The 26,775-nt window shown below is 43.3% G+C and overlaps 2 protein-coding genes and 1 pseudogene across 2 annotated transcripts; 1 reads left to right on the plus strand and 2 right to left on the minus strand.

The window, feature by feature from the left end:
- Window positions 1-1,989: 1,989 nt before the first annotated feature.
- Window positions 1,990-10,165, minus strand: LOC117074250 (3 beta-hydroxysteroid dehydrogenase/Delta 5-->4-isomerase type 1). The gene is made up of 4 exons (XM_033195495.1): window positions 10,119-10,165; window positions 9,758-9,988; window positions 5,399-5,563; window positions 1,990-3,217 (listed from the first exon to the last, which is right to left on the minus strand). The coding sequence occupies exons 2-4, from the start codon at window positions 9,900-9,902 to the stop codon at window positions 2,406-2,408; spliced, it is 1,122 nt and encodes a 373-aa protein (XP_033051386.1). The 5' UTR covers window positions 9,903-9,988; window positions 10,119-10,165; the 3' UTR covers window positions 1,990-2,405.
- A 4,203-nt stretch (window positions 10,166-14,368) lies between these two features.
- On the plus strand, window positions 14,369-15,411 carry LOC117074251 (annotated as a pseudogene).
- A 10,372-nt stretch (window positions 15,412-25,783) lies between these two features.
- On the minus strand, window positions 25,784-26,547 carry LOC117074252 (60S ribosomal protein L10-like). The gene has a single exon (XM_033195496.1). The coding sequence runs from the start codon at window positions 26,501-26,503 to the stop codon at window positions 25,832-25,834; it is 672 nt and encodes a 223-aa protein (XP_033051387.1). The 5' UTR covers window positions 26,504-26,547; the 3' UTR covers window positions 25,784-25,831.
- Window positions 26,548-26,775: the final 228 nt, after the last annotated feature.

Below are 26,775 nucleotides of genomic sequence, written 5' to 3' on the forward strand. Positions count from 1 at the left end.
ACCATCTGTGAATGGCTGGCCTTCCCTGGGAACCAAGGCTGTGTCTCATTAGGAGCAGAGCCCCTGGGAAGTTCACCCCTCAGCTGAGTGGGCAAGTGCCAGGCATAGTGCTCAGTGCTAGGGAGACAGGCATGAGAGAGGTAGAGATGCTTACACATTCCAACACCATTTAAGGGTGAAGGTGAAGGCTGATTTTGTTCTCTGCCTGCCCAACCTGCTTGTGGTGAATTATTTTGCCAACTGTAAGTATGACTTTAGGAATTTGGGGCCGGGGGCTGCAGGGGGTGGGAGGTGGATAGGGGAAATGTCTTCATATCAAGGTGTCACATGTTATGCTAGGGCAAGATGGCACATTCAGCAAAAGCTCAGGCTGTGCTGGCTGGTGCTTTCATTCATTCCTTTGCCAGCTACCTTGCAGTGCCACCCAGGTGGAGAAAAGGGACCCAAGAGGGCCCTTTTCCAAGATTCCACCACCCTCCTTTCCTTCCACTGCTATTTTGCATTAACATATAGACGGTGTGCATGTGTTTCAAGAGCTGGACAGATGCTGGCTCTTGCATTTTGTGCAGCACTGGGGAAGGATGGGTGTTCCATTTTCCATGTTACCCCACTGCCTGGGGCCACTCCCCCTGATGCTGGTGCTGATTATCTGACTCTTGGCATGTTAATGGTGTTGGAAACCTGTTCTTCTGGACCAGAATGTGTTTACCTTTTCCCTTCAGAATGAGTACTGAAACTATCTCTTTGCAGTAATCAGATTCAACTGATTAATATTCTGTAAATTTCGTGTGTGAGAAAGAAGCCATCTTGAAGTTGGATATGACTCTCATCATGACTGTGATACACCCAGGTCCAGAGGGAGACAATTTTCCTCTCCCCATACTCTGGACCCAGAGCAACCTCCTCACCCGCTTCAGTTCAGCTCTGTCACTGATGCCCTGACAGTGGTTTTGTTTTTGTTTTTGTTTTGACTGTTGCTCCTTTGGTTGGTTAATGACTATGTCATCATCGAAGTCCCCAAGCTTGTCTTGACTGGTCTCCTCTCCTCAGGGAAATTGAGAAGAATGAGAGAGTCAATGATTTAAGGGGATTTGGAGGGAAGGAAAGAGGCTAAGGAGATGAAAGAATAAAGGAGGAAAGGATGTGATCTCAAGACAGAAGGAGAAAGAAGTGAGAGGCAGTTAAATCTGGGGATATGGGACAGTAGACTTCTACTTCTTGGGCTGAATAGAAAGCACATTTTGGGGGGATTTTTAAATTGTTCCCTTTACTTGCCCGGGAACACATGGTGTGGCTTCACTGTGTGATTTGAAAGGGTGAAATGCAGGGTTATGTATGATCAGAATGACTAACACACATATAGCCAGGTGTGTTCTAGAGACCTTCAAGGAAATCGGCACTGAAGGTGAAGGCTGTAGGCATTTTTGCTTCACTCACCCCTGCTCAGAGCCTTTTGGTAAGACATTCAAACCCTTCCAGATGCTCCCCAGGGATTCTCCTGGGTTCCAGAGAGTCTCCTGCATGGGATTGGGCAAGAAGGAGGTAACCCAAGGGAGATGGGTCTCTTCCAAGTATTGGTACCCCATACTCCAGTGCTCCGCTGTACCACTGACAAGACCAGTTCAGGCTGCGTGATTCTGTGGAAAGTTAAGTACTTTCAAGGGCAACTCCCTGGTAGCAGACATAGCCGCTAATCAGTCAGTGTGACTGTGAACAAGTTTCCTCAGTGGTAAAATGGGATTAGTCACCCCCACCAGATAGATTTCTGATGAGTATTAAATGAGATAATATATGTCATATGTAGGTCATGTTGTACATGCCTGAAAGTTAGTAGAGCTTATTCAGTCTTCATATGCCCTTTCTGGCCCTCCTACTACTCTGCCCTCTCCCCAGCCCAGGTTTTATTCTACTCTTCTAAATTGGAGATGGCAACACCTGAAAAAGAAGGAGAAAGGAGGAAAGTATGTATTAACATAACTCACACCTCCCTCCATGTTAAACATTCAAACATTTATTGATCTTTTTATCAAACTATGTGAAGGAATGGAAGATTAAAAAGAAAGGAAATCATTTCTCATTTAAGAGGGGAAATGGAGCTATGGTAGTCAAAAGAGACAGTCAAGTTAAAAGAGATCCCAAATTGTTCAGAATCAGCTATTGAGATTTGGTAACAGCAAATCACATGGTCTTTCCTCTGGTATATGATTAAGACAGAAAGCTTTCTGTTGGGTGAGTGACTCCACAGGTTTTGATGACATGAGGAAGACAATAAGTTGGCCACTGGGTGAAAGGGAGGAGGTAGGACCTGGGCTTGTGCTCTTGTCACCTTCTGTATGAAGCCAGGAGGGTGGAGCTTGATGACATCTCCTAACAACACCCACATGCACATCTCTGTCATCCTTAAATCACTGAGTCTTGGACTTCAGGGTGTCCTTGTGCCGGTCCACAAGGGAACCAACCCACTCCACGGTTTTCTGCTTGGCTTCCTCCCAGCTGTAGAGTGGCTCATACGCCAGATCTCGCTGAGCCTTCTTGTAAGAGAAGGTGAACACGCTATTTGACAATGTCACCATGTGGCGGTTAAAGGGTGGTTGATAGGTGTAAATTGGCCTGAGCAGGAAGCTCACTATTTCCAGCAGGAAACCAATCCAGTACATCAGGGCTAAAGGAAGGCTCCATCTGGAATCAAGGCGGAGGCCAAACTCTTTGCTCAGGGTGTAATTAAGGTTATCATAGCTTTGGTGAGGCGTGTCATCTGAGATATAGTAGAACTGTCCTCGGACACTTGGGGCCTTCTTGGGGTCCCGCAGGGCCCTCAAGGCCAGAATGTGAGCCCAGGCCACGTTGCCAACATAGACTGGGTTGACAGTGGAGAACTTGCCAACACTTGACAGGATCCCATTGTTGTTCAGGGCTTCATTTATACCAGCAGAAAGGAATTGGCTTCCTTCCCCATAGATATACATGGGTCTTAAGGCACAAGTGTACAAGGTGCCGCCATTTTTCAGAGTCCATCCATCAGCTGCCAGCACTGCCTTCTCAGCAAGCTTTTTGCTGTATGGGTATGGAGCAGACCATGTGTTTTCCAGAAGCTCTTCTTCGTGGCCGTTCTGGATGATTTCCTTGTACGAGTTGGGTCCAGCTACCTCTATGCTACTGGTATAGATGAAGACTGGCACACTAGCTTGGACACAGGCCTCTAACAGGAGCTGGGTACCTGCCCACAAAGAGCATACTGTCAGTGTCAGTATATATCCCTAAGAGGGGCCAACCACAAGCACAGATCCATGTGCCCCACTCCCCACTGCCAAATATAGTGGTTGTAACAGACTGAGGTACATTCTTCTGTGTCTCTGACTGAGATCGCGTCATCCTACAGCCATAGGAAAAACACCGAAATGAAGAGGAACTGACATGTGGGTTCTGGAGGTGAGAATTTCTAGACTTTTGGGTTTCACGGACGTGTGTGTGTGTACTTTAACTTTGCAAAGGGACCTAGGGTTATCACTTTTTACTTTGCCAAGTAAAGGTATCGAAAAATTATAATTTGTAATCAGTAACATTGAAGTCAGATCATTTGAAATCTGAAAAATCGGGAGGCTATACTCTGCCAATATGGACAGTTCCAGTCCTTAGGCAAAAATGGGCAGTTGAAGAATTCACATCACACACACACACGTACACCATTGTATATGGGCAATATAAACTCTTCAATATATATGAAATTGCTGGCACTTTTCTCATGTCACTGGGCTCTAATAAAACTTTGTCACAAGGACCATGCTGGAGTCATTGAGCAAACAGTGGGTTGTGGGGAGCTGCTGGAAACACATACTCTTTTCCTGATTGTGTGCTCCCTGGGAAAGCTGCTTCCCAATTCTGGCTGTGACTCTGTTCACCCAGTTATGTAAAGTGGAGGTGATAAACCTTCCTTTAAACCCTGCCCTGGTGTTTCCTGCGGAGCCTGGTGGAGGACTGGGGAGAGGAGTGTGCCCTCTGCTGGTGACACCTGCACTGGAAGGAGCTTGCAACCTCCCCTGAGCTGTGTAGAAGCAGAGCTCATGGAGGTATCCATAGTGCCTTCCCTTGAAGAAGGAAGGGGTTTCCTAGGCAAAGGATCATTTTTAATTACAAATTCTTGTATTCTTAGCCATTTTAATGTCTCTGTGCAATTTCAGTTTCTGAAGAGACAGCCTCATGTTTTCAAAAATTAATCTTGTGGCAGAGAAAATTTGCAGTTAGTTTACTTTCAAGGGGGAAATGACCAACATTTTGAAGTATTTTCTAAGCCTGGGAGTCGTAATGGTTCTAGCAAACAGATGCCTCTAACACTTCCCCTGTCATTTCATATCCCTTCCTTTTGGGAGCTATTAAGGGTAGTAATTAACATAAAAAACTGGTTACTCTTAGCACCCTCCTTGCACAGTAGGGGTACCTAGAGGTACGGGTAAGTAGAAACTGGAAGTTTTTTTTGTTTTCTCCCTTTCTTTCTTTCTTTCTTTCTTTCGGTGCTGAGACTCAAAAGCTATTGGTTGCTTTGGAAAAAGAGTCAGAGTAGACTGAATATGGAGGGCCAGATTAGAGTTTGGGGTGCTATGGTGCTGAAGAGACTGGACTCTGGCGATCAGAGGGTGAGACTTTATGAGAAGATTCCTTAAGGAAATGTGTCTGAATTTAAGGTAGTTGGAAAGCCATACTTTGAAAGGAAACCCAAGCATTTAAGGGATGAGGATTAAATGAGGGTGTACTTTGGGTACCTGGCTGGTAATGGCTCTGTAATAGTAGGCCCTGTGGTGAGCTGAAGAGATTGTATTCTTGATACTGGAAAAATCTTACTGTTAAAAAATTTTGTGGGCAGGCATGTGCTGGATAATTCTGTCCTGACAGACCTCTGTGAACCAGCTTTGCTAGTTCTCTTGAGAGGATTTCTTTTTTGAAGTGGGCAGGAGGGCTCTGAATGTTCTCATCAGCCTACACATAAGGTTCAAAATGGTGACTACAGTTGCACCTGCAAGGTCTGATTCTGGCCCGGGAGGCAAGGGGTGGCTGACTATCGAGAGTCTGAAGTCAGAGATTAGTTGACTTTTGATTGGAACCACAGTAGAAAGAGCTTCCACAGCCTTTGGAGTCACATAGGGGTGAGTTTAAAGTGTAGCTCTCCTACTTGCTTACTTGCCTGGGAGACCTTGGACAAGTTACTTGCCATCTCTCAGTCCTAGTTTTATAATCTAAAAAACTAAAGTTAGCAGTCTTTAACTCTCTAGTTGGTAGTGATCAACAAAGGCACTTGGCCCAGAGCACAGCAGGTGTTCAGTGGAGAAACTTCTCTTTCCTTCCTGCCCTTCTTTGTGATCCTTAATTCCCCACCTTGCTTCATCTCCTCCCCAGCCTACCGTACCTTTCACATTGACATTCATGATGGACTCTCTGTGAATGACACCGGAGACATCAATGATACAGGCAGTGTGGATGACAACTGAGATGTCCTGGCAGGCTCTCTTCAGGAATGGCTCATCCAGAATGTCTCCTTCCAGCACTGTCAGCTTGGTCTTGTTCTGGAGCTCTGTGTGAACACAGGTCAGGTCATTGGAATGATTTCTGGATCCGGTTGAGAAGTTTTCTGATAAAGGTGATGTTACACAGGTGTTCAAGGATGGTTACAGCGGGGTGTTAGAGTGGAGGGTGTACATTCTTTGGAAGGAACAAGTAAAAAAGGCACAGAAATCAGCATATGTATCAACTTATTTGGAAAGAGCAAACATCTGTTTCTCGCCCATCTCATTTTAGAAAAGTAATCTGAGCAATGAGCTGTCAGGTATGCCTGGAATATAAGCATTTCTAGAGTCATGGGAAGCTCATCAAATTTTCTAAGGAGAATAGGGTGATTGTAGAGAGTATGAGAGAAATTTTGAAGTTAATTCTGTAAGTAATGAGAAATCATGTATGGAATCATAATTTTGGGACTTCAGCACCATGTTAAAGAAAACCCCCTATTTATATTTGGAATAAGATAATAAAAAGGCCAAGTCCCATGGCTCATGCCCTGGGAGGCTGTAATGGATGGATCACTGGAGTGCAGGAGGTTGAGACCAGCCTGGACAACAGGGGGAAAACCCCATCTCTATTAAAATACGTGAAATAACTGGGCATGGTGGCGTGTGCCTGCAGTCCCAGCTACTCTGCAGGCTGAGGTGGGAGGATAAATGGAGGCTGGGGTCTCTGGCTTCTGGTAGTGAGCCGCGATCACAGCTCTGCACTCTAGCCTGGGTGGTAGAGCAAGACCTTGTCTCAAAAAAAAAAAAAAAAAAGAAAGAAAAGAAAAAGAAAAAAAAAGAAAAAAACCCAAACCAACCAAGCAACAAACAAAAACACAAACAAGAAAAAGAAACAGCAGGCCGGGCGCGGTGGCTCAAGCCTGTAATCCCAGCACTTTGGGAGGCCGAGACGGGCGGATCACGAGGTCAGGAGATCGAGACCATCCTGGCGAACACGGTGAAACCCCGTCTCTACTAAAAATACAAAAAACTAGCCGGGCGAGGTGGCGGGCGCCTGTAGTCCCAGCTACTTGGGAGGCTGAGGCAGGAGAATGGCGTGAACCCGGGAGGCGGAGCTTGCAGTGAGCTGAGATCCGGCCACTGCACTCCAGCCTGGGCGACAGAGCGAGACTCCGCCTCAAAAAAAAAAAAGAAAAAGAAAAAGAAACAGCAGCAGGGTTGTGGTGTAGGAAGTTAATCTTGGCTTGAGGATATAAAATGGACTGGTATAGGGCATATGAGAAAGCCAGGTGATCAAGAGATTAATCAGAATGTCTGTGCCAAAGTTTAGGTGAGAACTGGAAGCAGTGGAAGCAGAGGAGGGGAGAGATACACCAGGTTTGAATTTCAGACCTTACCTTGAAGGTCCTGGTACCTATTGGAGCTGGGCTGAGAGGAAAAGGAGAATATAAAATCACACCTACAATTTTCTGCTTGGGCAACTGGGAGGAGAGTGGAGCCATTACTCAGGAATTGTGGGTGGGCTTCAATGATGAAATTCCCTGAAAAACTCTTAGCAGATATCATCAAAAGCAGGTAGCAATGCTGAAAATGAGTTAACTACCAATGAACTAACGTCACAGCTGTCTAGCCAGAGGCAGTGGTTACAACATTATTGTCTTCAGGTTCCTCTGAAATCCACAGGAAGTGATGCTGCCAGTAAGGTTATCACCTGGAATTAGCTCCTAAAATGAACACCATTTTACATGGAGCTCAGATAAATACTCTACACTTGTTTGTGCTTTATAATCTGTATGCAACTTACAGAAGTTTTATTTCTTTTTACCGCTATCTCATGAGTTAGATATTCTGAGTCCCACTTTATCAGTGAGGAAACTGAGTCTCAGAGAGGTTAAGGGACAGATCTATGGTCACATTTCTAGTGAAGGCTTAAACATGCCCACCCTGCCTCCAAGCTTGTACCCTCTACACCAGGTGCAGGACTGGCTGTTTAATATCAACTTTTCTATTGTTTAATATCATTCTTTTCCAAAGAATTAGCCAGTTTAACTGAAATTGGCAACAAAGACCAAAGATCAGTGAGAGCAAAATTCAGAGTGAAAAATTCAAAGCTGGAGAAATTCCTTCCTGGGGTACAAGCAAGACTACTTCCTCTCCTGATGCCTCTGCCATGTTTTGTCTACTCCCAACCTCTTCGCACTGTCAGGCAACTCCAAGAAGGTCCTAGAGTGGGGGAATCAGGGAAGAGGCTGCTGGTGGCGATGTGGGTAACAACCTGAGAGTGAGATGTTTTCTGGTTCTATTTCCACCTCTGCCCTTCCTGCTGCCTTCCTCTGCTTCTTCTTTGCTGCCACTTCAAACAGACTGGCTCAAAGGAGTGTCAAAGTGGAAGAAGACCAAAGCTGAGAGAAAAGGACTCTTCCCCAGTGAGTTCCCAGGGATCTAGGAAAGGGGGACTTTGTTGGTGAAGTCCTAGAGGGACTAGGAAAGGGGATTTTGTTGATGAAGTCATGGCTCTCTTCTTCTCCAAGGCACTGTAGACTTGGCAAGTGGTTTATGTAGACTAAATGGAGTCGCTTTTATGGTTTAAGATGGGTTAGAGGAAGGCCCAGAGAAGCTGTAAGACAAACTACTGCTTAAGAGCACAGATGCTGCACTAGTCTGTCTGAGTTCAAATCCAGATTTGCCATATTCTAACTGTAGGACCTTCGACAAGTTAACTAACCTCTCTGTTTCTATCTCCTCATCTGTAAAAAAGGAGGATAATATCACCGATCTCATGGGGTTGTTATGAAGAGCAAATGAGTCGGCAAACCTTTGGCCAAGTGCCTGGCACAAAAAGAACATGAAAGGATTCTCTGCTTTTATCTTCATACAGACCCCTGCCTATCTATTATATGCCCTGCATTTTTGCCCTAGGGGAACAATACCACTAGGCTGAGCACTGCTTTTTTTCTGGCTTCAGATGTTAAATTGTAAATATCGCTGAGACACAAGGATTACAAGCATTTAATATTGGTAATGTGTTAATATTTGTTTATCAAAGACACCATTAAAACAGAGGGTGGAAGAAATCAAACATTTCAAGAGGTCAGAGAAGATCAAAAGTAGAGTGCTGGGTGTGGTTCCTGAGTGCTGTCAAGTGAGGGCTTCTCTGTGGGCAGGGCAGGACCCTCTGAGCAGCCAGAGCCCCCATGTAGACACACAGTCCCCCAAATCCCCTGGGTTGGGGAGGAAGACAGGGAATCATTTTGGGACACACCAAGGGGCAAAGGGAGAGACTGAAGATCCACTTTGCCAAGCATCAGTTCTGGGACCAAGTGATATAGCCTATGGATAAAGCTCTGGTCTGAGCTCTGCTGCACATCAATCAGATGGCCTTAGCAAGTCTCATTATGGTTCTGGACCTTCATGCGTTCATTGTCCAGTTGGATGTGACCCCTTTTCTACCTGCCTCGTGGGGCCATTTGTACAAGGAGTTGCCACAGCAAATTCTGCAATCAATTTGTTTTTGATGATGAGCAACAGAGGTAAATTTTTTTTTTTAAAGCCATATATGTGAAATCTAAATGAGGCATATCTGGCCTTATACTGCTTTTTACTCTGTCTCTGCTCTGTGCTTTGCACTGTGCACACACACTCTCTCTCACTGATGCTCTCTCTCTCTCACTATATATTTCTCATTATTTTTCTGTCTTTCTTATTGTCTCTCTCTCTGACTTTCTCTTTTTGTTTTCCTCTCTCTCTGTCACACACACACACCCTTATACACTCATCTTTACCTCCACTTCCTTTTATTTTTCCCTCACTAAAGATACTAAGGAAGCTACAAAACAAAACACAGTCTGGCATGGTCTAGAGAGACAATGACCCACTGGTGAGGTCTCCAGTGTAATGTTGTCATTTGTGAATGTTGTGCGGCAATTGCCAAGACAAAATCTTCAGAACGTAAAAGAGTTGCAGACAAGAATAAGAACTGGTGTGGGATTTTCTAGATGAGAAGAAAAGAGGCCTGGAGGCTGAGGCGGCTGCCTCTCAAGTTCTGGGTCAGGGCCAGAATCCAGTCTCTGGAAATCCCATCCAGTATCTTTCACACTATGCCATTGTATACTATTTAATATTTATTTTTTGATGACTTTGGATGTGAGATTGGCTTAGATTTGGCTTCAAATTTCAATAACTTGCTAGACAAGGTCCACCTCCCCCCACATGCATACAGGGTTTAAGATGGAGCCACACACTCATGACCCAAGTTTACTTACTGGAAAATTCCTCCCTCAGCTCTGGTCTGAAGGCCTTGTCCAAGACTCTGATCTCCTTCAGCTCCTTCTCCTCCACCAAGAGGCGGACGATCCTGTGACCCAGAAACCCTCCTGCTCCTGTCACAAGGCAGCTCCAGCCCGTCATGGCCAATCCAAAGTAGCAGGAATCACTCGCCAGGAAACAGAAGATACTGGGGAGCAGATCTGATTCTAGGGTGATCCTGGCGAGGGCTAAAAAGAGATGTCAAATGGTTACACACTCACACAGATGCCTTATTTTCCTCTACCCCATTTTTTTTGCAAACATTCTGTGTCCTTACCACTGCCAGGAGTAGCTGAAAGAAAATGAAAAAGCTCTAACCATTAGTTAGATTATTAAAAGCTGGACAGAAGAGTAGAAGTACTTGTCCCCTCATCCCCTGTGGCAGGGCTGAAGCTTTATGCACTGTGGCTTCTGGCCCAGCTCTTATCACTTTGATCTCTGGCCACATACTTATTGCTCTCTCCTCCTGCAGGATCCCTTATCTCCGAAAAATAGTGACCTTTGGGTTATATCTCTAATGCTTTCCAGGAACAGGAAGAGAAGTCCCATCCTAATGCTGCAGTGTGGCAAAGAGTCTTCGGTTTAGCCTTCACAGGACACTAGTCAGTTGATGCCAGCTGTCTGGGATCCACAATTTGTGAACTTAAACTAGACCAGGAGAAATCTCCAAGTGCAATTTGAATTGTGCCCTTGTTCAGTAAATCCATCTGGAGGGAAATCCATGTTAGCCCATTATCTCCTTTCTCAGACTATCATTTAAAATGTTGCTGCTGTCTTGCAACGTTTAGAAATTTGCCATGGTGGCAGCTCCAATCACTGAGTTTTATGTGAGGTGACCTTCTTTCCTACCCAATATATCCAAAACCTCAATTTTCATTTTCTCCTGGAGAGCTCTGGGTTCCTAGAGGAAGAACATCATTTAAGGGAAGCTATCTGGTGATAACCACTTAATGATATGGCCTGTATCACAAGAGTGGGGATTTGTGGTTTTATGTCCCAATGACTCTTATCATAGATGTTTGAACTTATCCTATATTTTTGGCTGCAAAACCATTCTCAGCAAATTCCTGAACTGAAGATGCTGTGAATGCTTCTGAAACCTATGCCCCAGAACTGCCCCGTATCACTGCCGTAAGTTTCCCAAGACACTTTTCTCTACTTAAAAAAATTTAAATATAATTTATATGCATTAAAATGCCCAGGTCTTAAGTGTTCAGTTCAGTGGACCTTGACAGTTATATATGCCCATGTAAGTAGCACCCCAAAAAAGATATGGACCATTTCTTTCACTCCAGAAAGTTGTTTTCTGCCTGTTCCCTGTTAATTCCCTGCCCTTCCCCCAGTCTACCTCATAGGCAACTACTTTCTGATTTTTATTCCCACAGTTCTCATTTTATTTTATATTTCCCTAATTTTTTCTTCTAAGATCTCTGTGGTTCTAGATATATATTTAAATATAAAATTTTGTTGAAATGAAGTTTTGTGCAGGGAGTACAGAAAAAGTGACCATTGATGGTCTCTATTGTTTATTTTTCTCTTTCATGATTTTCTTTATTTTTATTATTGGCTTACATTTATTAATTTTGTTTTTTTTTCACTCTTGTTTTTCAGATTCTGTTTTTGTTTGTTTTGTTTTGTTTTGTTTGTTTTGTTTTGAGACAGAGTCTTGCTCTGTCACCCAGGCTGAAGTGCAATGGCACCATCTCAGCTCACTGCAACCTCTGCCTCCTGGGTTCAAGCAATTCTCCTGCCTCCGTCTCCCGAGTATCTGGGATTACAGGCGCCCACCACTGCACCTGGCTAATTTTTGTATTTTCAGTAGAGATGGGGTTTCACCATGTTGACCAGGCTGGTATCAAACTCCCGACCTCATGATCTGCCCGCCTCAGCCTCCCAAAGTGCTGGGATTACAGGCGTAAGCCACCGCACCCAGCCCCATTTTTCAGGATTCTGATAATAACAGCATAGAAAATTGTTTTTCTTTACTCCTTTCCTATTTCCCCTATAGGCATTAAAAGTTGTAAATTTCTCTTTAAGCACTATGTTAGCTGTATCCAACATTTTGATGTATTGGGTTATCATTATTCAGGTAATAATATTTAAAATGTTTTCTTGTGATTTCTTCTCTGACCCAAGTGTTATTCAGAAGCATGTTGCTTATTTTCTAAAATTGGGGATTTTCTAGATATCTCATTATTATGGATTTCCAATTAAATACTACTATGGCCAGAGCATACACTGTGTATGGTTTTGATTCTTGGATATTTACTGAGACTTGTTTTATGGTCCAGCATATGGTCTACATTGGTGAACATGCCATAAGTACTTGAAAAGAACGTTTTCTGCAGTTGTTGAAAGTAATACTCTACAAATGGTTTAGTCTGACACCCCACTCTGGGTCTTGCCCTCCTCCCATGTTGTAGACATTCATCTTCTACTTTAGACCTGACGACCAATGCTTCAAAACCACTTGCCTAGGAAAGGTTGGCCTTGTGCTGCAAGATGTAGCAGCTTGTTCTCTGAAGTTATCAGAACTATCTACAGACCCTGTGTCTTGCTGAGACTTGTGGAGCACTATCTAAAATCACCCAGGTGCATCACGCACCTCTGCCTGCTGTAGCAGATGCTGGGAGTGCACCTTACAGATCCCCCCATCGCCTTCAGGGTAGGGCCGGACATTCCTTCAGCTGTTGAATGTTCTGGAGGCTGGTAGATTTCAGCTCATGTCTCTTGGAGTCTCTGAGTGGAAGCAATAAATATAAGCCCTAAAGAAAGGGAGAAATAAAACAAAGGTCAAGAGTGATTGGGAACCATAATACCAACTTTCTTTTATTTTTAAACAGGTTTATTGAAGTATAATTGACATCACATTTGCTTGTTTTAAGTGGACAGTTCAATTATTTTTAGTAAAATTTTATACTTGTGTGGACCGTCACCACAATCCTGTTTTCCAGCATTTCTATCATTCCTAAGAAATCCCTCATGCTCATCAGTCACCATTCCTTACTTTTACTCACAGCTCAAGGCAACCTTTAATTGACTCACTGACTTTACAGATTTGCCTTTTCTGGACACTATATAAATGGAATTATAGAATATGTGATCTTTGCATTTCTATTCTTTCACTTAGCTTAATATACTTTTTTTTTTTTTTTTCTTTTGAGATAGAGACTCGCTCTGTTGCCCAGGCTGGAGTGCAGTAGTGTGATGTTGGCTTACTTCAGCCTCCATCTCCTAGGTTCAAGTGATTCTCCTGCCTCAGCCTCCAGAGTAACTGGGACTACAGACACCTGCCACCCTGCCTGGTTAATTTTTGTATTTTTAGTAGAGGCGGGATTTCACCATGTTGGCCAGGCTGGTCTCAAATTCTTGACCCCAAATGATCCACCCACCTTGGCTGCCCAAAGTGCTGGGATTACAGGTGTGAGCCACCATACCTGGCCAGCTTAATGTACTCTTGTGGTTCATCTATGTTGTAGCACATATCAATACTTTATTCCTTTTAGGTGCCAAACCCTATTAAATTGTATGTATGGCTCCCATTTGTTTATTCATTCATCAGTTGATAGATATTTGATGTGTTTCCACTTCATGGACTATTATAGAAAAAGCTGCTATGAATATTCACATTCATGTGTTGTGTGGACATAGGTTTTTATTTCTTTGGGGTAGACAGCTAGGGGTGAAAGTGCTAAGTCATATGGTAAATGTATCTTTAACGTTTTAAGAAACTGGCAATCTGTTTTCCAATGTGGCTGTATGTCCCATTAGCAATGCATGAGTAGTTCAATTTTTCACATCGTTGTTTTTCACTTCCTCCAATTGTTATTGTCCTTCTCTTTTATTATGGCATTCTAGTGGGTAAGAATTGTAGTTTTGATTTGCATTTCCCTGCTGACTGGTGATGCTGAGCACCTTTTCATGTGCTTTATTGGCCATTCTTACATCTTTTTGGTTAATTGACTGTTCAAATATTTTGCTGATTTAAAAATTGGGTCATTTATCCTTGTGTTCTTTCATTGTAATTGTATTTTATATTCTGGATACAAGTGCTTTATCAAATAAATGATTTGATATTTTTTCTCATTTTGTGGCTTATCTTTTCATTTTCTTATTGATGTCTTTTAAAGAGCAAACATTTTTAGTTTTGATCATGTCTCATTTTTTAAACTTTTTTGTTTAGCAGAGAAAGTTTTTTTTTTCTTAATTTAAGGTCATGAACATGTTAATTTATGTTTTCTTCGAAGAAGTGTATGGTTTATCCCTGAAATTTAGGCCTATAACCAATTTTGAGAGAATTTTTACTTATGTGTGAGTTAATGGCCAAAATCATATGACCAATTGATTTTGACAAAAGTGAATTCAATGAGGGAAAAGGATGGTCTTTCAAACGACTGATACTGAGACAACTGAATTGTTCACATTCTCAGGGGATGTCAGCCTGCTACGTGAAATGATGCCCATCTGAGTCACTGCCTATTGGCATCAGAGTTCACAATCTCTCAATATATAATTATGGGTTAAATAATATGCTGTGACTTTCTGCTTCTCCTATTCGACAGACAGCCACATCTCATGCAGCGCCAGCTGCATCCCTGAGACATCATGGTAAAGGTGAAGCCTGGAGTGAATAGATATGGACATATTTGGGCTCCTGGTCACAAGGGCTGCTTTGAACTCTGGTAAAGTGGATATTGTTGCCATCAATGACCCCTTCCTTGACCTCAACTACATGCCCTACATGTCCCAGTATAGTACCACCTGCAGCAAATTCCATGGCACTGCCAAGGCTGAGAACGGGAAGCTTGTCATCCATGGAAATTCCATCACCATCTTCTAGGAGCTAGATCTCACCAAAATTAAATATGGTAATACTGGCACTGAGTACATCATGGAGTCCACTGGTGTCTTCACCACCATGGGGAAGGCTGGGGCTCACTTTCAGGGGTGAGCCACAAGGGTCGTCATCTCTGCCCCATCTACTGATGCCCCCATGTTTGTGATGGGTGTGAACCATGAGATGTATGACAACAGCCTCAAGATCATCAGCAATACATCCTGTACCACCAACTGCTTAGCACTCCTGGCCAAGGTCATCCATGACAACTTTGATGTCATCGGAGGACTCATGACCATAGTCCATGCCATCACTGCCACCTAGAAAACTGTGGATGGCTCCTTCAGGAAACTGGCATAATGGACATGGGGTTCTCCAGAACATCATCACTACATCTGCTGTCACTGCCAAGCCTGAGGGCAAGGTCATCCCTGAGCTGAGCAGGAAGCTCAATGGCATGGCCTTCCGTGTCCCCACCACCAATGTGTTGGTCATGAATCTGACCTGCCATTGGGAAATACCTGCCAAGTATGATGACATCAAGAAGGTGGTGAAGCAGCATTAACAGGCTCCCTCAAGGGCATCCTGGGCTACATTGAGCCCCAGGTTGTCTCCTCCAACTTTAGCAGCATCATGCATTCTTCCACCTTTGATGCTGGGACTGGCATTGCCCTCAATAACCACTTTATCAAGCTCATTTCCTGGTATGACAATGAATTTGACTATGGCGATAGGGTGGTGAAACTCATTGCCTGTATGACCTTCAAGGAATAAGATCCCTGGACCACCAGCCCCAGCGATAGCATGAGAGGAAAAGAGAGGCTTTAGCAAAATCTCTTTTCCATCTCCTACTTATTACTCTGTCTGCCAATTATCTTAGAGGAGAGGTCAAATAGATGCCATTCAACCAAGAGTTCCAGAGGCTGACAGTAATGGTATGGTAGCCAGCCTCTAAAGTGACTCCAGTGAGCTCTACCTCCTGGTATTTGTACCCTTGTGGGTGGGTTGAACCTAGTACCTTGCTTTTAACTAGTATAATATAACAAAAATGATGGAATGTCACTTTCATGATGAGGTGAGTAAGGATTGTGACTTTCAACTTGCTTTTACAATCGCTCTTTCTCATTGGCTTTGACGAAGCAAGTTGCCCCGCTGGAGAGGACAATATAGTAAGGAACTGAGAGCAGCCAACAGTCAAGGGGAAACTGAGGCTCTCAGTCTAATCATCTTAGAAGAACTGAATCTTCCAACAACTATATAAGTGAACTTGAAAGTGGGCCTTTCCCCAGTGGAGTCTTCAGATGAAAACAGAGCTTTATGCCAATGCAAGGGCTCTTGGAATTCCAATGTTTAAGGAAAAAAAGAGGTAGACTGTCATATTTCCAACAAGCTGCTTTCTTTCCTTGGGGATTTCTTTTGCATTACAAAATTCCCTTCATTGAATCCCGTTTGAAAGCCACAGGTTTATTTCTCTAAAATAAATCTGTCTTTGACTATTGAGCCACATGTCATGTTTTTTTCCCTTTAATTCTTACATTTGGTGCCACAACCCAGGACAAGTGCTGAGGGCAGAGGCTCTCTGGCAACCCAGGAAACAGTGGGCAATGGCAGCTGATCCTTAGCTAACTCCTGGATTCTGGGGGTCTCTGGTCACTGGCCCTGTCTTTTCTCCTACTTCACTTTTCGAGCAGTTTTCATGAGGAGGACAAGTAACCTGAAGGGAACTGAGAGGCTCTGGCCAGGGCTACTCCCTAGAGTTCTCAAAACCCTCAGCCTTGGGAATCCACCTCCAACCAGCCACAGTGGGTATTTCACTCTCTCCCCTCCTCTTCCCTCATCCTCTCTCTTTCTCTACCTCTCTCCTCTCTCCCTCTTTCTCTCTTCCTTGTGTGGCTCCAGTCTAAGAGGCCCTTTGCCAATTCCAACTGGAACATCCAGCATCAGACACCAATCCAGCTGACTGGTAAAATTTGCCCTCCCCTGACTTTCTCATGGTACCCAGGAAAGTCAGGTCTACCATCCCGGTCCTTGGAGGAGTAGCGGAACTAAGCTAGAGGAAATCCTGGGGACACCCAGTTTTTTCTCAGCTTGACTGTCCTATTTAGAAAGAGTGTTCCGGGTCTCTGTCTTTTGTCTGGGGACATCTAGAACAAAAAGAGACACCCTCGGCTTCTCACCAGTCTACATGGGTGCCAAACAATTCCACATTCCTATGCCCTCTGCACTGTGCTGTCTCCTTCATAACCTCGCCAAACTTGGCTTACGTGTTTAGTTTTTTATTGCAACATGGCCTGGCCCCAATACAAATTACACAATGACAGCAGATGGCCTGAAAATGGTACCTTTAACTTCCAAATTCTCAAGAACCTTGGCGACTTTATAACCGGGAATGTCAAATGACAAGAGGTTTTCTATATTCAGGCTTTCTTCTGCTTCTACTTAGATCCCAACCCTCCCTGTGTCAAGCTTGCACCCCCTCATGAAATCTTTCTTCTTAATAAAAACCCTCCCCTGGTCTCTTCTTCCTCTGAAACCCCTTTTTACCCTGCAGATGAACCTCCTCTGAATTCTCATCCATCTACATCTGCTCCTTGCCTGTTCGAATCCTCTGCCTTGGGGACCCCTCCTGTCCCCAAGCCTTCAGCCCCAAACCCTGCTCTTCCTCCTTCTCTACCTGTTACACGTTCAAAAACCACCTCTGCTATTCTTTCTCCCTGGGAAGTGGCTGGGACTGAAGGCATTGTTTGCGTTCACGTCCCTTTTTCCATGTGTGATTTGTCGCACATCAAGCAGTGTCTGCGAAAGAGGTCTTTCTCTAAAAATCCCTCTCATTATTGCAGGGAGTTCCTGCACATAACCCAGTCAAAAAGAGTGCAGAGCTTAATTAAAATGGATATTCTAGCTGTGAGTATATTCAAAAGGCCTTTATGTTTTTCTCTTCATATATCTTGTTTTCCTAGAAAAGGTTTTTTCTCAGTTAACTGAATTACTTTTCTCCACTCCATCTTACCACTCTTGGTGCATGTATGAAAAACCCTAAAATAAATTCTGATTGCCTGGGACTCCTTAGGAAAACACAAAAGGTGCCACAAATCCCATTTTGGGAAAAATTTCTAGTTTCCTTATGGAGCCCCTGGAATTAAAGGTAAATACGTACCTCTTAAAATCTGTCTTTGTCTTCCAGCTATGCTTGTTTATTAGGCCCTGGAAATTGTTTTTCTAGCCCTGTTCTTAAAGGGCCTCACCCAAGGCCAATAATCCAATTGGGAAATTAGCAAAAAAAAAAAAAAAAAAAAATTTATAGCTACTGAATGTGGTTGTCTGTGTGGCTATATATGTGTTATATGTGCAATGTCTATTAAAAGAGCTCTAATTAATGGACCTAAGAAAAATAAGCACTTCAATATTTTTCAGGGAAAAGTAAAAGTTGTGGGACTTTTTCGTTCATGTGACTTTAATCTTTAAAACTTCCTGATACAGTAAGATTAGAAATGGCTTAAGAGTTGCCAGCACACATTTTTATTTGCATTTATTGATCAAGCAGTTTCATACTTACTTCTGCCAAGTATTATAAGGTGTCAAAATTTGACACAGAGGTTACAAAACCATGACTCAGCCCAAACAGAATAATCTTTACTTGTGTAATTTTTTAATAAGTGAAACATCAATATTGGTTTAATGAAGATCACCACATCTTGAACTATTGAGTAAAATACCCTAACTCCTAATTTTGTGGCCTTAGTCAGTCTTGTCTGCAGACATGAAGGAAGTTTGTTTTGGGAAAGGACTGTTATCATCTTTAATATTAAAGAAAAGAGAATTTATATGAAAATGAATCTTATATGGTACATTCTTGCCCTAAAGTAAAGTAACTGGTTGTTTAAAGAAAGAAATGTTTACAACAATTCAGAAAGTCGAGACATGTTGGAGATTGTCTGCGAAGGTCATGAAAAATTTTATAAAGGGAATTTATGTAAGAAATGTTGTACAATTTAAAAGTGAGTAGACCTTCTGAATGCTTTATGAAATGTCACTGTAACTCTTAACTGTACAAACTGCCTGATTTGTAGCTAGGTAAAACCTAGGACACATGGAGTTAAATGCTGGAATAAGCTAGAGCTTAACTGCATTTCTGTCTAGGTCCTAGACTCTACATCTAGCATATAATTAAAATCCCAAACTTACCAACAAAAGTAAAGGTTGCTAAAAGTTAACAGTGTAACGTGAGTGTAATACTATTGAAAAACCAGTTTGCATATACTTTTGGCAAAAAGATTTTAAGGAGGCATGAGAATGTGGATTTTTACCTAGATTAAAAGGTTAAAAAATTGTTTTGAAGGTTTAAGAACATTTTGGAAGGTTAATTGTACAGGAAATTCTGTGTGTAAACATATTGGCTAAAGTTGAAGAGGTATCATTCAGTTTTTCTGTAAATTGAGCATTAAAATAAAAGCACAATGGGTTTCTCTTAAAGCACTAACCTGCTCTTTAACAAAAATTATAAAGGGTTAAAAAGGGTCTATAAAAATCTTATCTTATGGTCAAACATAAACTTGGGTAAATGCATCTACAAGGTTTTATTAACAATTGAGTTTAACATTAATAGCACACTAATATAAAGGTAAAATTTAGCCTATTTGGTATAAAATCATACAGGAAGCATTGTAAAATATAAAATGGTGTTTGGCTTTCTTTGGGCTATATTTGTACAAATGCGTTATTGGTATGTGTTCCAAAGTTATGGGAGACTCCTCTAATTCTGATATATCTCAGTGTACGTTATCAGTAATAATTATAGTTGTATTGTGTGCCACAGAGGAAACAGATATCCTTGTCAATTATGCTTTTATGGCTACCCTAAAACTTTGTGTCATCCGTAAACAATTGTTGTCTTGTTTAGGTCCTCTTTAGAAGGTGGTTTTATAATCAGTTATAAAGCACTAACAAATTTGGAGTGTACTTGTTTCTCTCTACCTGATTTTCTCCAGAATTTGGAAAGTGAGTATTCTTAAGTTACGGCAATATAGTTATTTGCATAAGTACAATAAGAATCGGTTTTCTTTTGCAACTGGACACAATTGGGTAAACTGGTTATTTCACCAAGGCTTTGACTGGAATGGTGTGCTTTCCTTCAAGGAATCAAACTTGACTTATGGAGCCAATAAAGCCCTTGGAAACTGGCCTCGTATTTTGTGTACACAGTACCTGTACAGGGTTTCTGATCTGTGGTAAGTAACAAATGTCACTTTCTGACAGGCTGGGAGGTCCAACTTATTTGGAACCTCAAGAGGAGAGGAATTCCCCAAACTCATAGTTATTTGATGATACAAATCCATGGCTGCACTTGGCTTTAAAAAGGTCTTATCTCATATTCCTTCTATAGAACAATGTTCCATCAAAGCCAATGTAAAAGGACTATGTAACAAATAATTATTCTTGCTACACTGTATGCAAATAATCAAGCCAAGTAAAATAAACCAAACCAGTCCTATCATGATTTGTCTTTTAATAAAAATGTGAAACTGAAGAGAGAACATTATGTTTCAAAAACTGTAGCATACCTGTTGTTAAATTCTAGTGTTGCCTAATGTTTTTCAATTCTTATTATTTTCTACTGTTTAAATTAAATTCTAATTTTTCTGGCTGTAAGTTTCCAAATTAACTGTGCTTTCTTAAAGCCCTATAAACTGAAAACCTGTCTCATCAGGCACTGCCTCTAGGACCCCGACCCTCACATGAGGAAATAAAGAAATAGGAAATCTTAAGTCAAAAATCACAAAAAAATAAGTAACCAAGTGAGACTTACTCATCTTACTCAGTCTCACCCCTACCTCACCAAATACTTTTTGTCCTTCCTACCTCTCCTTTTAAGCCAAATATTAAAACTTTTAAATGGAAATTATTACTATGCCACCCTTGTGGGAATTGCTTTACTCAGTCTACTATTTGCAGTAGGACTATATACTATAGCATCCTTTAGGTAAAATATCAGAGAAACTCAATTATCATAGCATTTTGCTTAATTATTATCCTCATAGCAGGAATAATGGTTACTAACAGAAAATAACACATAGGCCTTTCCAAACATGTGCCTCTGCCTGTCATTAGGTGAGGAATGTTTCCATCTCAACGAATTAGGTCTAGTAAGAGATGCTGCTAAAAAACTAAAAAAATAGAAAAAAAGAAAAAAAGAAAAAAAAAAGAAAGGCTGGAATACCAAAACAACTACATAGATCCTTGGTTTGGGAACAAAATCATAGCATGGACCATCCCATTCCTGGGCCCTCTCTTAATAATATTCCTAGGACTAATGTTTTTACCCTGCCTAATTAACCCTTTTCGAAAATTTTTAACTGACAGGATCATGGACAGTGCATAAACAACTACCCAAAAACATCCACACACAGCATTGCTCCTACAGTCAATCCGAGACCAGAAAACTCTCTGTCCCCTTGTTGGCAGGTGGTAGCCAGAAAGTACGGTCCTTTTTATAACTGTAGGGTCGGGATGGACAGAGCACGAGCATTGCCATCTTGGACAAGCACTGTCATTTTAAAATTCACCTTGATCAGAAATTGCCTAAATCCAAAGGGCATCAGCCTAATGGCTAAGGTCAGCAACATCCCGTCAACACCTCTTACCATAAACATTCCAAAGCCCTCCCCAAACAGAGACATGCCATCCCCGAGATAACCTCCCCTCCAGCCAGAAAGACATCAGCCCCAAGATAACCTCCCTTCCACTCAAAGACATTCCGACCCTGCCATAAACTTCTCCCCCACATGGAAACATTCCAACCTTGTGATAAGCTCCTTCACCCTAAAACCAATATATATACTTAGTCTGTAAGAGAGAATGCTCCTGAGTGAAATCGACCAGAAGCCCCTCTCTAGTTTATTTCTCTAAAATTCATCTGTCTTCGACTGTTGAGCCACATTTCATGTTACTTTCCTCTTTCTTTAACTCTTACAGGGATCCCATTTCTTTTTGGGAGATCACAGTAAGTATAACACGGAAGGATCAAATACTTTCCTCTGCCACAGGGTATGGAGGCAAAGGGCAGTGTAAGATGCAACAGGCTTTGTCTGCTTCTGGTAGGCTAGCCTTTCACACAACTGCCCCAAATAGTGAAGACAATACAATAAGTAAGAGCCAAGAAAAGTGCCTGTCTTGGCTGTCCATCAGATGACAATGGAATAGGTGTGGAAGGCTGCTGCTGGCCTTCACTTACTTCACCACTCATAGTCTGCCTTCTTCCCCTTCTCTCAGATCTTTATTCCCCCAACTCAGCTCACTTAACTAAGCAAACCCCAGGCATGAATCCTTTTCTCAGCTGCCCTTGACAATCACATAATTTCTATCCTCTCTGTCCCTGGTGGGAGGGGAGGAGCACATTTGGCCAGTCTCCAGCATTAATTGCCTAGTGCTTGCTCCTCTGTCTCCCTATCACAGCTGCAAGTGCCCTGCAGATTGCAGTTTTCTGGTTTTCAAGGTCATCTCCACTAACCCACAGCACATTCCAATGGGTTTCAATTTCCTGCTGCTCCCTTGAGATCCAGGCCACTGTTCACAATGCTCTCTGTATCCAGCTGGTGTCCTGCCTCATTCCAGCAGTCAGGAATGCTCAGCTTTAGAAGCCAGTGAGGTGGGCGGTAAGGTGTTTTATATACCACATTGCCCTCTGTTTAAGAAGATTGAAAAAGTGTCAGTGTACGTGTGGTGTTCACGTTGGCATTCCCACACATGTATTTGAAGAATGTTAGATCTAAGCAAAAAGAATGACAGACTCCAGTTCTTGGAAACCAGGGATTCTTTGGAAGCAGTTTCATGCATTCTTTTTATTCACTGAAGACACTCCACTGAGATGCATTTCTGGACCTACTAGGGCTGAAGTAGGGAGTGGTTCTGCCTGGGGGTTCTGATATCATCTATGTGTGACTGGCCTACTCCAGGCCCCAAGGCTGTGTCTCATTAAGAGCAGAGCCTCTAAGAAGCTCATCTGTCAGTTGAGTGGGCATGTGCTGGGCCTAGTGCTCAATGCTAGGGAGACAGGCATGAGAGAGGTAGAGATGCTTACACATTTCAACATCATTTAAGGGTGAAAGTGAAGGCTGATATTGTTTCCTTCCTGCTTGTGGTGAATTGTTTTGCCAATTTTAAGTATTACTTTTGGGATTGGCACTAGGAGATTCAGGGGGTGGGAGGTGGACAGGGGAACTTCATGTCAAAGCTTCACATGTTATGCTAGGGCAAGATGGTACATTCAATAAAGGCAGAACATTAAGCAGATTCTCTGCCAAGGACTTTACAACTATAAGTCAGGGTCCCCACCACTGCCACAATTCAGGCAATGTTCACTTTTGCTGGCTTTGTTGGGCAAGGGAAGGGACAGTGTGTGACCTTGTAAAAGCTAGTTCACTTTGGCAAGAGGCTGAAAAAGGGTCTGGCAAGACATTTCTCTTGTCAAAGGTAGCATTAGCAAATGTCTGAAATGAGTATCATCTCAAGATTTCAGCTGAAGTAACTCTAGTGCTCTCTGGATTGAAGTTAATAGATTTGGCAAAAATCACAGACATGATTTCACAGCCTGAGATTCACTGGACTCACACAGTTACCGTTCAATTTTGCTGCAGCCTAGACCAAGCCCTATAGGTATTCTTGATCTTGGCCTCATCTGTGCAGTGGAAAGATGCAGGTATGAGGTGTGGGAAAATCAAACAAAATGACAAACACGAAGGCTCTTGTAAGATTCAGGGGCTTGTGTGAATGTTAGGAGGCAAGGTGGTTATTGGGTGGTTGCTCCCAGTGCTGCAGGGAAGGGGCTGCTGAGGGGCATCTTAAAGTCCTGTATCATAGCTTGTGGGATCATAGAAGGAGGAGTCAGTTGCTGTGCATGTGGCCTGTGTCCTCTGGGATTTCCAGCTCCTGGGGCAGGGTGATGAGGGAGTGAGAAGGTATGGCCTCCCTTTCCTGAGAACAGGAAGAAAGAAGGAACTAGTTCTGCTTCTTTTTTGAGGGTGTGCTGTGGGTGGAGTGTGCAGGGCAGAGCTTTGGCATGAACTGGCAGTGGTCTTGAGCACGGCATGACTTTTCTGGGTTTCTGATTCCTCTTCAGTAGGCACTATCTCTGTTGGCTCTGCCCACTTTTATGTCTAGTGAATGTTTAAGAATTTTATTTTTATTTATTTATTTTATTTATTTATTTATTTTGAGATGGAGTCTGGCTCTGTCACCCACACTAGAGTGCAGTGGCCGGATCTCAGCTCACTGCAAGCTCCGCCTCCCAGGTTTACGCCATTCTCCTGCCTCAGCCTCCGGAGTAGCTGGAACTACAGGTGCCCGCCACCTCGCCCGGCTAGTTTTTGTATTTTTAGTAGAGATGGGGTTTCACCGTAGGATGGTCTCGATCTCCTGACCTCGTGATCCGCCCGTCTCAGCCTCCCAAAGTGCTGGGATTACAGGCTTGAGCCACCGCGCCCGGCCTGTTTAAGAATTTTAAAACCTACTTGGGAAACATCCGTAGCTAAATGCCAAAACAGGAGACCATATTTAAGTCAGCATTAAGTTCTGCAATTTAGTGGTCATCAGATATCAGGGAGGGAGAGAATCGGTTCCTACTTGGCCACACTTCTTGATCCTTTACAACCCTGTGAGAGTTATGATGCCCCTTTCCCAGTGAGGTGCCAGGTGCCACTAGAGCCACGGAATGACTGGGAAACCACTTTCTCAAATAGCTTTGGCATCACACAAGCAAATAAGCACATTGAGGCTTGTATTATTATGAAGTCTAGCTGCAGAAGTGGGTAGGTGCCAGAGGATGCAAATCATCTTACACTTTTACAGCCCAATGTCACTGGCAACAGACCTTAGAAATGAGCCATAACCTTCATTTTGCAGGAAAGGAAACAGACCCAGGAAGGTGAAGAGATTTGCTTAACTTTGACGCAAAATTGAAATGAGAACCCAGGATTTGCACCCTTCACTCTCATTTGCAGAACTATTCTGCTTCTAAAATGAAAGAATACTTACTTCTTTTTGCCCTCCTCTTCCCCTTTCCTTAGTCTCAGTCACCCCAGCTTTTATTTCTATACCATGAAGTACCTGCCTGTCTCCATTTATGCAGAACTCTCATCCTTCAGGCTGATGTTGAGGTGGGAGATGCGCTGTTTGAGCCAGGCAGATGACTTAGGCAGCTCGCTGGTGGTTAGGCCTGCCTTCTGCCCTCTTTTCAAATGTCTCATTCCAGTTTTTTTTTTTTCTTAATACATATGTTGGTAGGACGACCTCCTGGCTCTGTGGCTTCACCTGGCTTCTCAGCTTAGGGTTAGCAAATACTAGGTCACCACTACAGGTGAGAACAGAGTCCAAGTTTGTCTTCCTCAGGAAACACTCATACTTGAACAGCCACTAGACCATTTCCTAAGAGCTCATTTATTCTGGTCCAGGGTCCCTTTCTTTTGAGAACTAACTAACTAACTTCCTTCCTTCCTTCCTTCCTTCCTCCCTCCATCCTTCTCTCCCTCCCTCCTTCCTTCTTTCCTTTCATTCCTCCCTCCCTCCCTCCTTCTCTCCCTCCTTCCTTTTTTCTTTCCTTTCTTCCTTCCTTCCTTCCTTCCTCCTTCTCTCCCTCCCTCCTTCCTTCCTTTCTTCCTTCCTCCCTTCCTTCCTTTCTTCTTTCTTCCCTCTCTCCCTCCCTTCCTTCCTTTCTTCCTTCCCTCTTCCCTCCCTTCCTTTCTTCCTTCCTCCCTTCTTTCCTTCTTTCTTCCTTCCTTTCTTTTTTCTGTCCCTCTTTCCCTCCCTCCCTCAAGTCAAGTTAATGGGCACCCACACTGTACTGGAAGTGGTCTTTAGCAGACAGAGGCTTTACTGGTCCTTGGAAGGCCGGAGACCTCTTGGGAAAGGTGCAGCCTGACCATGAGGAAGAGTCAGCTGAGGAAAGGGTGCCAAGGGGATGGGACATGTTGCAGACAGAAGCAGCCATGGTGGAATCTTGGTGTGGCAGGTTGTGTGTAAGTGGTGTTGGGAGCTGCGGCAGAAGTTATAATTCCCCTGGGCTGTGCTGTACTTCTGCTCTGAAATCTGTGTCTTCTGAGCCCAGGACCCTTGTCACAAACCCTTTTTCTTTCTTTACCATGTGGATTCCAACTTTTTTTTTTTTTTTTTTTAGGTGGACAGGAAGTAGAATTTATTGGTATTAAGTGGGGGCAGCATATTGGAAGCCCTCATGAGTGCAGGCCTGCCATTTGTCCAGAGGACCATGATTGGGGATGTACTTGACCCCACAGCCATCTGGGATGAGCCGCTTTTCAGCCACCATGTCTTCAAATTCATCAGCATTGAACTTGGTGAAGCCCCACTTCTTTGAGATGTGGATCTTCTGGCGGCCAGGAAACTTGAACTTGGCCCTGCGCAGGGCCTCAATCACATGCTCCTTGTTCTGCAGCTTGGTGTGGATGGACATGATAACTTGGCCAATGTGAACCCTGGCCACAGTGCCCTGGTGCTTTCCAAAAGCACCTCGCATGCCTGTTTGGAGCCTGTCAGCCCCAGCACAGGACAACATTTTGTCGATGAGGATGACGTGGAAGGGGTGGAGCCGCACGCGGATATGGAAGCCATCCTTGCCACAACTTTTTACCATGTACTTATTGGCACAAATTCGGGCAGCCTCCAGGGCTTCAGAGGACAGCTGCTCATATTCATCTGACACCATGTGGTCACAGAGCGGAAACTCATCCACTTTTGCCTTCTTCCGCCCCAGGTCAAAGATGCGTATCTTGGCATCAGGGACCCCTCGGCGGAAGCGAGACTTTGGGTACGGCTTGTTCTTACGATACCGGTAACAACGGGCGGGGCGGCGGCCCATGGCGACACCAGGATCTTCAGTGGCACGCCGAAGGGAAAGAGCCCAACATGTTTTAAGGTAGTGGAGTGGAGAGACCTGGGTTCTAGTTCAACTCCAGTCTTGATGGTTTCAGTGACTGTTGGAAAGTCAGTTCACTTCACAGGCCTCAGTTTTCTCTCTGGTAAATGGAAGAAGGAAAGGCGTCTACAGCTAAAACCTGGAGTAAATGTTTCTAGAACTTTCTTTAAGTTTTAATTTAAAAAAATTTAGGGAAGAGATCATGGCTGGCCTTG

This window comes from Trachypithecus francoisi, unplaced genomic scaffold (genome assembly GCF_009764315.1).
Source record: "Trachypithecus francoisi isolate TF-2019V2 unplaced genomic scaffold, Tfra_2.0 Lachesis_group5, whole genome shotgun sequence".
Classification (NCBI taxonomy): domain Eukaryota; kingdom Metazoa; phylum Chordata; class Mammalia; order Primates; family Cercopithecidae; genus Trachypithecus; species Trachypithecus francoisi.

Bases quoted from the DNA above. Each gene is read 5' to 3' on its own strand.
- LOC117074250 (XM_033195495.1), bottom strand. From the start codon at position 9,902: ATGACGGGCTGGAGCTGCCTTGTGACAGGAGCAGGAGGGTTTCTGGGT. The intron at 5,564-9,757 runs GTAAGTAAACTT...GTGTTCACACAG, and splicing joins GCTGAGGGAGGAATTTTCCA to AGCTCCAGAACAAGACCAAG. The intron at 3,218-5,398 runs GTACGGTAGGCT...CTTTGTGGGCAG, and splicing joins CATGAATGTCAATGTGAAAG to GTACCCAGCTCCTGTTAGAG.
- LOC117074252 (XM_033195496.1), bottom strand. From the start codon at position 26,503: ATGGGCCGCCGCCCCGCCCGTTGTTACCGGTATCGTAAGAACAAGCCG.